This window comes from Rhinolophus hipposideros (genome assembly GCF_964194185.1).
Source record: "Rhinolophus hipposideros genome assembly, chromosome: 9".
NCBI classification, from domain to species: domain Eukaryota; kingdom Metazoa; phylum Chordata; class Mammalia; order Chiroptera; family Rhinolophidae; genus Rhinolophus; species Rhinolophus hipposideros.
Genome location: NC_138055.1, coordinates 71,262,559 through 71,274,961, shown reverse-complemented (window position 1 = coordinate 71,274,961; position 12,403 = coordinate 71,262,559). Strand labels below are relative to the sequence as shown.

Here is a 12,403-nt window from a genome sequence, read left to right as displayed (position 1 = left end):
GATTATATAATATACATATATAAAGAACTTGTCCTCCAAAGAAAAGTACTATCTTATACTGATTGCCATTAATATGAATATATAGACGACTGCTATTCAGTCTAAAATTATCTTAAGTCATCCTTTAAATTTTATCTGTGCATTTGCTTGTGCTTTTATATTCAGAACACATTTGATGTTGAGAATCTACAGTTATTTTATGAGAAATGCAGGATAATAAGATTTCTTTGGATAATTTTCAATCATCAACGAGATTTTACTAATTACATCTAAGAAACTACTTTGCCGCATTGGAGGATAGACTTTGACATAGAGCTTTATTGTTGTGTTTTCTATTTAAAAGCAAAGGTTATTACTGCCTATCTCAATTTATACATCCTTTGAAAGGTTAATAGATTTGTTGGCTAAGCCTGAGCTGCTCCAATGTGTGAACTATATTCTTATTTGAATTGCGTGCTCTATAAGGCAACTTACTGTTGAATTTGTATAGTACCATCTTCAGATATTTAAGTTCATTTTATAGGATAGTTGTCCTCTTCATGTTTCAATGTACTTTTTTAAATTCTTGCTGGTTGATTTTGTTCTTAGTATTTTGGTCTTTTTCCAACTCTTTTTGCTGCTTTAAGGATTTTAAAATCTCCTAAAGCCTAATTTTATTATTTGGGGATTGGAGACAAAGTATGTAGTTCTTATAATAACTTTCATCCCAATTTAAACCAATTATGAGTGTGCATATGGAACTTTATAGAATTTAAATGGATTTTCCGGCTGCCAAATTAGATTATTTCAAAATATTAGCTATGTTTGCCATTCATCTGTTTTTAGAAAAGAGATGGTCTGGAATTTGTCCAGAGAACTCATTAGAGTTTGAAATATCACAGTGAGATGCCTCCTTCTATCTTAATCTTTTAGCTCTACAGAAAGAGAAACTAAGGCTGGGCATGTTTTTGGACATATAGCAGGAACATAGAGAATCTTTTTATTATGATCTTTTGTGGTTTTTGCCTGTTCAGATGTCTGCCACTTTAATATGGAATGAGTCACTAGACCAGAGATAATGTATTTATTTAGTTGGTCTCTTCACTGGCAAGATGGTAATAAAATTTTATAATTAGTTATTTTTAATATTAGGGAATTTCAAAAGAAATACTATTGTTTACATCGTATTTTCCAATTTTGACCATGATCCATATGTTTATATAAAGCCTAATAAATGACTTGAAAGAACTTGCCTTTTAATATCAGAGTATGATGCACTCTAATATTTCCTATCCTGGCCTAGTCTGTTTTATTTTTAGAAATGCTATTTGTGACCTACTAAATTGATTTTTCAATTTACCAATAAGTGATGATTTGAATTTTCAAAAGTGTTTTTAAATAAGTAAGCTTATCCATAGATCAAAATCTGTTTCTAATATAAATGTCTCATATGACTTCCAAAACTATTTTAATGATCAGGGAACATTTTTTCTCTGTAATTTTTACTGGTATTCATATATTGATAATGGAATATAAAATGGAAGAAATGGTAGATTCAGATGTTAACCCAGATATGTTTTAAGAGTGTTCAGCCTTGTGTAAACTTTACAGTAGTTGAATGTAGCCAGCATAACACAGTAAATGTGATTACACTACAGGTCTTTAAGAGAAGTAAATCAGGCTTTGAATATAGTTTGATCCTTAGTCTGACATATAATTGATATGAAATCTCTGGTAACTATAAGAAATTCTGAAATTAATTTGAAATTATAAGAGATACATAAAATGTTTTAAAAATAGATCTTTAGTTCTTAAATTAATAAACCTAGATTTTGGTGTTAAATTAGTAGCTGCCTTTAAAAATTTGTTTTCTAAAAGTGTTTTTTTTCCCCGTTATTGAAGAAGAGAGTATTTATGTTTCCTTTGTGCAGTTAATGTCTATCAATTTGTTATATCTTTTCCTAAAATCATTATAATATGTTGGTTTTCTTTGAATTTGAAAAATATAAGTTATTATTACTATTTTACATTTATAGAACACTTTATATTGATCAAAACATTATATATACACATGTATATTTATATTTGTCCTTGTAATTATATGATGTGCAGGCAAGGCAGGTCATAGATAATAATTCAGCCAGATCTAGGACCCAGAAATATTAGCTCCTAGTGTTGGTTCCAATGGTTCTAATTGAAGTAATGCTTTTTTAGTTTGCCAGGTATTTTCATCAAGTATTTTGAGTTTACCAAGTGTGTTTAGATCTTTCATATAAAGAATGTTAATGGAAGCTTTGTGAAGTTTGTGTAAATATGAGTACCATATTTATTTTACCACCATTCAGATAAGGTAGGCAAGATAGAGTTCTAAGGAAGAGATTTGGGTGGAAAATAAGCATATGAAAAGAAATGCAGATAATGCAACAATGACGTAATGTACTACTACATACCTATTATATTAAAGTGACCAAAATCCAGAACTCTGACATCATCATTGTGGAGCAGCAGGAACTCTCATTCATTGCCGATGGGAATGCACAATGGTACAGACACTTTGGAAGACCGTTTGGTGGTTTCTTACAAAAGTACCCAGTATTCTTATCATATGATCCAGCAGTCACACTCCTTGATGTTTACCCAAAGGAGTTGAAAACTTATGTCTACACAAAAACCTGCACAAGGATGTGTATAGTATTTTGTCTTTGCTAAAACTTAGAAGCAACCAGGATATCCTTCAGTTTCTGAATGGATAAATAAACTGTGATACATCCAGACAATGGAATGTTATTCAGGGCTAAAAGGAATTGAGATATCAAGCCATGAAAAGTCACGGAGGAACCTTAAATGCATATTAATAAGTGAAGGAAGCCAACCTAAAAAAAGATTCATATTGTATGATTCTACCTACATGGCCATTATGGTAGAGGCAAAACTATGGAGACAGTAAAAAATCAGCGGTTTCCAGGAGTTAGAAGGAAGGGAGGAAAGAATAGGTGGAACACAGATTTTTAGGACAGTGAAAGTACTCTGTATGATACTGTAATGATGGATACATGTCATTATACATTTGTCTAAACCCATAGAATGTACAATGCTAAAAGTGAACCCTAAGGTTAGGTATGGATTTGGGGTGATTATGATATGTCATTGTAGGTTCGTGAGTTGTATCATTCTGGTGAGGGAAATTGATAAGGGGGGAGGCATACATGTAGGGAGGCAGGGGTCATATGGGAATTCTTTGTACCTTCCTCTCACTTTTGCTATGAACCTCACTTTTTGCTATGAACCTGCTCTTAAAAATAGTCTTTTTAAAAAGAGAGAGAGAGTGAACACTTCAATGTATTAGAAGTTTTCTCAGCTTATCCAAACATCAGGGCATGGGAGAAAGAGCAGAAACGGTCAAGACAAGCCAAGGTCAGAAAAGAATTTGGGCAGAGCTCACCCAAACAATATGTCCTTGGGTTAAAAAGAGGTGGTACGGGAGTAGGGGACTGTTTTGTTTTGAGTGTCCAGTTTCCAATATCCCAAGTATTCTTAATTTGCCATCACTTTTTGATACAGTATATATTCTAGTACAGCCTTTCTCAACTGGGGTCTGTTGGACCCCAGGAAGTAAAGCCTATAGAAAATAATTTAAGTGAATATTTTCTCAGTTCTCCAAAGGATATGGTACATGGTTAGCGCCATTATGGATGCATGGGAGAAAAAGTTAATTCATTTTGAAGAGAGGATATTTTAGTGCCTAATTCCATTGTAGAACCACACAGGTGAGAAGGGCTACTCTAGCAAATTCTTTAAAAATGTGCCTGGCAAGTAAATTTTTGAGATCTTGCATGTCTAAAAATATCTTTGTTTTACTCTAATATGAAATTGATAGTTTGGTTGGGTATTGAATCCTAAATTGGAAGTCATTTTACTTCTAATTTTGAAGACATTGCTTATATTAATATTTTTGTCCTGATTCCACTATTATTGTTGATATCGGTAACTTATCTGATTTCCTGATCTAGAAGAACATGGTGCTGTGAATTATATGCAAAATTATTGTTTGGAATAAATAGGGTTGGTTCTCAATATTTACCACTGCTGATTTGTGATTTGACTTGCTTGGATCTGCAAGCCAGTGACTACTTGTTCATCACATGCTTTCCAGTGTCAGATTTATGTTGTTGATGTAACCTCACCTGGACACACACTTGTGGAATACATACCCATACTTGTTTATGAGTTTTTTAAAAAACACCCCTTTTTGTAATTTTAGTCGAGTTTTAGGAGGGAACATAGTAGGTCATTGTCTTCATTCTGCTATATTAACCTGAACCTTTGTAGATATTACCTATTATCCAATTTGATCCTTATAATAACCCTATAATAGAGGTAATATTATTAGCATTTTATACAGGAGGAAACCCAGACCCAGAGAAATTAAGTTAATTGTTCAAATGCATCCAGCTAGGATAGAAGTAGGATTTGAACCCAGGCAGTTTGAGTTTCAAATCCTGCTTAACCATTATACTGTTATGCCTTTTGTGGTATCGTGTCTTTTATGCCTTGAGAGGCAAACACCATTGCATGAATTAATTATAATTATTTCTCTGTTATCTATAATTAATGCTAATTTATATTTCATGACATGGAGATAAGGAAAAAAACACCCTGTTGTGGCTGTGGGCATCAACCATAAACTTATTTTTATCACTAATTGATTTTGAAATGCCTTTGCCCAAGAAAGAATGTTCTTTACAGGAAATAGAGTTTGTTTATGTTTAAGTGTCCTGTCTAGTGAAAAGAAAGCCTTACACTATATGTAATGCTTATTTATATGAGTGGAGAACCAGCCTTGAAGTGTATGCATAATGAGACAGGAAACAGAGATCTTATAGTAAGGTGAAAATGAACCACTAAGTCAGTTGTAACTGAATTAGTTGTTGTCCAGTTAAGTGGATGTACTTCCAGGTGGAAAGCAAGAACAGTGATGGCAAAAATCAGTCTAGAATATGAAAATGAAATAATTGACTAGAGCTTTTTTCACTTCAGTTAAAGTGGCATAAGGTAAAAGAAGTTTTAGATAACCTAGAAAGATTTTTTAGAATTTTAAAATTAGGTATAAAGAGATGGCATAGTTACCATTTTGGCTATAAGTATTTTCTTTTTAGATTTAAATAATGTGGGATTTACACCAGTCACCTAGTTTCAACCTAGTAAAAAAGGAGACTTCCATTTGTTACTGTGACGATAAAAGTGCATTTTTTAAAATAGGAGTTTTAAATGCAAAATACTCATTGGTAGATTATATATTTTGAAAATTTAAATGTAATGAAGAACTGTAGCAGCTCGTATCGGTTTTAAGGGAATGTGTATTGGAGCATACAGCTTTATTATGGTGTCTTTTTAATCTTCTCTGTTGATTGGTTTGAATTAACCTTGTCTTAATGACTCACATATCCCTGCTAGAGGTACAACTTAAATGTTTGCTTTCTGCTTTAGTTGTTGGAATCCATTAAAATTGTACTTGAAAGAGTATCTTTCCTTATGAATTTTAATCATGGCTGAGGCAAGCAGTGGGTTAGATACAAATCTAGAGGCTTCAGTAAAGATAAACAGTGTTATGTTTATATCCATTTTTGAAGTAAGCGAAAACTGGAAAGGAAAGAATCGGAAGAGGTGGGTAGTGGGGCGGATACTACAAAAACATAATGGATATGAGAGAAGGGTTGCATTTGTGAGTGAAGAAGAGAAACTGATTTTATTACTTCATCCTGACTCTATTGATCTTGCTTTGTTTTCCTGAAGCAGCAGTTCAGTGCAGGGCATTATTGGAAGGTAAAACATTAGTAGAATAGCCTTTCTTGTTTATCAGTTCGTTTAAAAGAATTCAGCAGCATGGCTTAATGCCTTTTCTGTCAGTCTCTTTCTCTGTTTATTGCTGATTTGACAGTCTCTGGTCCTTCTCCTTTGCTGTTAAATGTGTGTGTGTCCTTTGTTTGTGCTGGTGGGTTTTGCTATATTTGGATGTGAGAGAAAAGCCTGTCATTGCCATACTGGTCTAATTAGCTTCTGGGTAAGCATATACATTAAATAGACCTTCTAAGCCATGAAAGAAGAGAACTCACAACAACGTAGATTTTCTTCCTGTGCTGTGGTTTCGCCTGTTTTATTTCCTCCACGAATTGATGGCCGAAAGCTTGTCCGGAATGCTTCATTTGGAGGATACAATGAACTTTCTCCGTTGCCAGGTTTGTCTGTTCAGTCTCACATTCTTCTCTTAATTTCTTGCAGTTTTCATTATAATAAAGTAGATGTTTTAACATCTTAAAACTGGTTTGGTTTAAACAAAATTCTATATGGAAGGTTAGGTTTTAGTAACTGCTGCTATGTGGCTTGGCTATTCCATATTTTCTCTTAGGGTCTCTCTCTTAAGCTCAAACTTGAGAACTAATGATTCAGTAAAGTATGGATCTTCAGTGCTTATAGCATGAATTTTTGTTTTAATTATATAAATAGTGTGACCCATTGATAAAATTAAAGCCTTTTCTGTACTGGAAATAAATGTAAAATTCTATAAATAAAAAAATTACTCTGAGGTTTTTGCAAATGAAACCCAGATATTTAATATTTATATCTGTTTAACTATTTTCTATAGAATAGTAACTATATTAAAATTGATGTTTAGTTTAAGCTTTAAAAACTCAGGTCCTGACTAAAGTGAAGTTTTCTGCCTAAGTATAATTTTTGAAATGCCTTACTCCTTGTTCTTAGATATTTATGTATGATTAGTTTTTGCTTAAAAATGTTACTTTTAGGCTAATATTAAATAAAATTGGGTGTTTGACAATTGTAATTTAGACATTAAATAATTGGTCAATGAGAGATAGATATAAATTGACCTTTTGTTGTTTGAAAAAAGATTTGTAGCAAATATATGGATATATATTTTAAAATATAAACAATCTTTTTTGTATTCTTTTCAAAATTTTAAACTGCTACACACTTATATCTACTCTAGGTTATATTTTTCTTTTATAATAAAAAATAATCTTTTAATACTCATGACAAAGAAATATTGCCTGAAACTGGTGTTTGCTTTAACCATTTATCTATTTTTCTAACACTTATATTTTGTTAAATTTGAATTATATTTTCTATTTTCACACTAACCTTTATTCTTGGCTTTTTGTGACTATTTATACTGATTTTTTATGATAGAGAAATACCTTACAGAAGGTGGAGGAGGGTGGTAGATGAGGGTAAAAGGGATCAAATATAAGGTGATGGAAGTAGAACTAACTCTGGGTAGTGAACACACAATGATATGTAGATGATGTATTATAGAAATGTATACTTGAAACCTATGTAATTTTGCTAACCACTGTCACCCCAGTAGATTTCGTAAAATAGTTTTAAAAAGAGAAGGTGTTAGCCGGGCAATTAAATAAATTATTTTAAATTCATTGACTTCATTTTCTTTTCTAACAGTATTTCTGAAAAGAGTTGGAAACCATAGTCCTGAACTGTTGCCTAAGTAGTGTAAGCTTCAAACAGCATTCGTAATCCGTATTTAATCGTCTTGGTGTAGCATGGTTACTATTATGCTTCTTATGTTCTCAGAATGGTATAAATTTTAGTATTTGTCTCTTTTCAGAAGTGGCTTTGAAAAAGACAATATCCTGAAAATGATTTTTAATATCGTTAAATACTCCATTTGCTTTTACAGTGTGACTTGCATTTCTGTATTTGTCTCTGTCTCCTTGTTCTTTTTTTTAAGCCAGCAAGCTCGGGAGCACGTGCTTGCTGACCTTCATGCCTTGAATCTACTGAACAAAAAGAATAATCATGTGACCCTAATAAAAAATAGGAAACTTCTCTTTTCAAAAGTTTGGTATTTACTTAATTAGGTTATTGAAGGCAGAATTGTCCATTTATCCTACCAAAGAATATATTGAAGATAATTCTGGATCAATGTATCTGAATGGAAAAGTAAATGGTTGACTTTGTTTTCTAACTCTTGCAGTAGAGAAAATCATATGTGTAGGGAGGCTTCCATATTCCACGTAATACAGCCAGCAGTTGCATTACAATCAGCCATGATAAAAAGCTCTTTAAAACATGTTTTATTTTGTCAAGTAAGAAATAGAATGGAATTAGGTACTTGAAAGAAGTGGCTTTTTATAGGTTTTTTATTTAAGTTAAAAGTAAAAAAATAAATCTCTTCTTGGTCATTTCATTGTACTGAAAAAAATTTTTACATGCATTTGTTTTTATCTCACATCATTAAGAAAGGAGAGGCTCTACATTAGTGATATTTAAAGATAACTTTGTCTTTGAGCACAAAACTTTTTCCATTTGTCCTTAGGAAAATCTTTTTTTTTGTCACTTCTATCTTAAGTATATTGATAAGACCTTTTTATTTATGAGACACTATATAATAGGAAAATGGTACCCCTGCCCATGTTCTCATAGTGGCACCATAGTACAATTTAAAAAAAAAATTTTTTTTAGTTTTTATCTACTTATCTGTTCTGTGATGGGGATCTTATGGAATGCTGACAGTCCTCTCTTTCTTGATTTCAGTGGTGGTTATGCAAATATTAACTGTACATTAAATTATACATATATATTTATGCATTTTCTGAAGGTATACTATATTTCACATATTTAAAAAATCATTACAAGTAAAAGTGGAGTCCATTTTTATTTCTATTAATTTTTAGATCAATTTATTAAATTTTTGTGTTTGAGAGGATAAGGATTAGACCCCTCTTTTCAGGAACTCACAAGTCAAGTATGGAACATTTACATGAAAACAAATAATTGAAGTAATTGTGATAACTACAGTTGTGCAAATAGATGTGAAGTGCTGCATGTGTCAGAGAAAAGGACAGCTAACTATGCCTACACAAAGCAAGACCTCCCAGGAGATAAGGCCTTTCGTCTTTAGAGCCTCCCTGGCATTCTAGAAACAGCATGAATGTTAAAGTTAGACCGATTTGAATCAGCTCTGATACGGTCACTTATTGACATTAGTCAAGTTATTTAATTTCTGTGAGCCTGAGTTTTTTTCAATTATATAAAATTTAGTTAATATTTGGGGTTTTTTGTGGCATTGTTTTAAAAATTAGAAAATAAGTAAAATATCTATCATAGTATCTTATAATCACGTGTTCCTACAAATGGATGTTGGTTGCTTTATTGTTCTTTACATTAATGTTATTTAATTATCATAATTGTTCATGAATGAATCAGAATTAACCTAGTGCAGAATCGATGAAAGGGATATGGACTAAGTGAGGAAGAATGTCAAAACAGGCCAGGTCTATTAAACTGGAAGAATAAAGAAGGATATCTGCGTTTTTATTTCTTTTTTATTGAGGCATAACTTACATATAGTTAAGTGCACCACTTTTCGAATTTTTAGTTCGAATTTTTAGACATGTGTAACTACTTCCTAGATCCCCAGAACATTCTCTCATGCCCCTCCCAGTCAGTTCTTTCAACAAAGGCAAACCACTGTTGCAGCCTCTAGCACCGTAAATTAGGTTTGCCAGTTCCTGAATTTTATGTGAATGGAATTATTCAGTATGTGCCTTTTTTGTTGGAGAGAGGTGGGTTCTTTCACTCAGTGCTATGTCTTCTGTGTAGTAGTTGGTTCTGTTCCATTTCTGTGTAATACTCCGCTGTGTAAATATGCTACAATATATTTATTTTACCATTAATAACCATTTAAATTGGCTCCACATTTGGGCTATTATGAATAAAGCTGCTATGAACAGTTTTGTACCTGTCTTTTGATGAACATATACACTCATTTCTGTTGGGTATATCTACAATCAGAATTGCTGAGTGTTAGAGTATGCACACATTCAGCTTTAGTAAATACTATCAAATACCAGGGTGCCAAAAAATATATATACAAGTGTATACTTTGCTGAATGTTGCTCATGCAGTAGTTCGCTGTAATCAGAAATGTCTGGACACTGATGGTAACTACTTTTAGCACCTCTTGTAATTGCAGAAGTCAAACGTGACTTGTATTCATCTTCTGTGATCGGTATATATTATTACAATTTTAATACAGTTTTTTCCTTTCTTAAAATGTGCATACATGTTTTTGGAACCCTCTGTAGTTGTACAAAGTGGTTGTGCCCTTTATACTCCCACCAGTAGCGAATAGTTTCAGTTAATCCACGTTCTCATCTGTAATTGGATGGTGTTAACCCTTTTAATTTATCCATTTTGATGGAAATGTAGGTTTCCATCTCATTGTGGCAATGTGGAGGATAGTAGGAAAATAATGGACTACCTAAAATCATTAACAAGCAAACGTGGTGAAAAGTCGTGATCTGAAACTATTCTGCACTATTGATAATGTCAATAATGTGTTGTAGGATTCGGGATTATGTCTACAAATACCACTTTTTAAATAAAGGAGTCATTTTAAAGTAATTTTGAATTTCCACACATGGTGAAAAATAAATAAAAGCCTAAGAAGTATTTTGGTGGAGTCATTTTGTCTTCTAATAAATATATTTTTGTGACTGACTTTTTAAAATAAAGATTATTTTGCACATTTTTAGGAAACCAGCTTTATCCAATCTAAAGAAAGAAGCCCTATTATGACATTTCTTGCTTTTCTTACCTTGGAATTACTTTTGAAAACTTAGTGTACAATATGGCAATATTTTCTTTTTAAGAAAATATTTTTGAACATTTTTATATGTTCTTTATAGTTTATGCTATAATCTACTTATTTTCCTTTAGTTGAAATTCAAAATATTTGACCAAACTTAGAAAGCATTTTGCTTTATCGCCTCTATAATTTTAAGTAACTTAGTTGTCATCAGGGCCATCGTTTAAAATAATGATTTGATTTGCAAGTTGAAAGTATGGAGAATCTTTTATAATGCTATTCGTGTATTGGGTTTGACAGGTAACATACAACCTAGGATTATGGGGGGCATTTTACAGCATTTGAAACTTTCTGCAAGGCATAATTTCATGTTAAAGTCTATTCATACTTAGAACTTCTACTTTTATTTTAATTTACTGTTCAATTTTTAAAATAATATATGAATGTAGAAATGGTGGTTTTCTTAATCTAATAAATGGTTTGATTGGTCTAGATTCAGCTGAAACTCACTAGGGAAACTGAGGTCTGTTTTTGTGAGCATAAAAGAAGACATCGTGTTTTTTTCATGTATAATATATACTTTTAGAAAATCTTTGTTCTCTTGTACATACATTTAGAAGATCTTTGAAGTAATTTATATTAGTTTATTAGTATTGGGAATGACTTATTACAATATGAATAAATATTTTAGAATTTTTAAACCGAGTTATGTAACTTTGGTTTGCTTTATACTAAAGTTTTAAGTTCTGGTAAGTTTTCATTTTCATTTCATTCCATGTTGAATTTATGCAACAGTTCTTTCCCCTAATACTGGTATGGGGTGATCTTTCTTTTTTTCCAGAGAGGGGGCAAAAAGATTCTGTCTTTATATCACAGAAAGAAAATAAAATCTCTGGATTAGGAAAATGGAATGAATTTGTTTTTAGCTAATATAAACCAAAGACAGAGTAAACGGTTTCATTGATGTGCTAGAAATTATTTTTAAGTGCTTCAGGCACTGGTGCTACTCATGATTTTTTAAGGGATGTTTTATGAATAATTGCATGTATTTTTTTATTGTAGGCTTTTATTGGTCTCAGAACAAATAATTTTAGGGATGAGTTAATGCTTGCCCTCAAAAGTGTTCGTTGCTTTTCATGTATTGTATATTAATATGTTACCAATTGCAGAGATGTGTGCATGTTCAGCCTCATGCACTCATGTATTGTAGATTTATCCTTTTAGAATTTACATAGCAGTAGTCAGTGATAATGGTAATATTAAGAGTTAACATTAATTGAATGTATCTATGGCACACAATACTATGCTAAGTGCTTTCTATGCATTTTCATTTAATGCTCACAATAAGCAAGCAAGTACATTATTGGATTTTTTTTTTAAGTCCCTCAATCTAGATTTATTTCCCTAATCTTCTTTTATCACCAATTCTGGAATTGTTTTACAGTTTTGCAAGAGGTATTGGTTCTATCAGTTCAGATTCTTTGTTAGAAAACAGCTCACTAGAATAAAAGCTCCATGAGACCTGAATTCATGCAAAGTGCTCTAGGAGCACAGTAAAGAGGTATTTAACTGGACGTTGATGGATGCAAGGAAAGACTGTTGCCTCTGAAAGCCTTAATTTATTCTAAAGAATTACTGTACTAGAGATGATCCCTTAGAAGGATTTAAACTTACAGTAGTTTAAAACTGTATGTTCAATCTAGACTTCTTGTACTGATGTACATCAGATACAATGTGTATTTGAAATTGAATGACTTAAACATGCGTTTGCCTTTTAATGCCTACATATGCTTGTTA

General features: G+C 32.0%; 1 protein-coding gene across 6 annotated transcripts in view; it reads left to right on the top strand.

The window, feature by feature from the left end:
* The window catches only part of OSBPL8 (oxysterol binding protein like 8), a 152,624-nt gene that overhangs the window by 89,194 nt on the left and 51,027 nt on the right, over positions 1-12,403 (top strand). Inside the window, exon 1 of one of the 6 annotated variants that reach the window (XM_081060109.1) lies at positions 5,658-6,215. The exons of the other annotated variants lie outside the window; for them this stretch is intronic. Within the exon in view, the coding sequence (XP_080916235.1) occupies positions 6,074-6,215 (142 nt within the window). The 5' untranslated portion in view covers positions 5,658-6,073. Of the gene's footprint in view, positions 1-5,657; positions 6,216-12,403 lie in introns of those variants that run through there. 6 annotated transcript variants of the gene reach the window in all.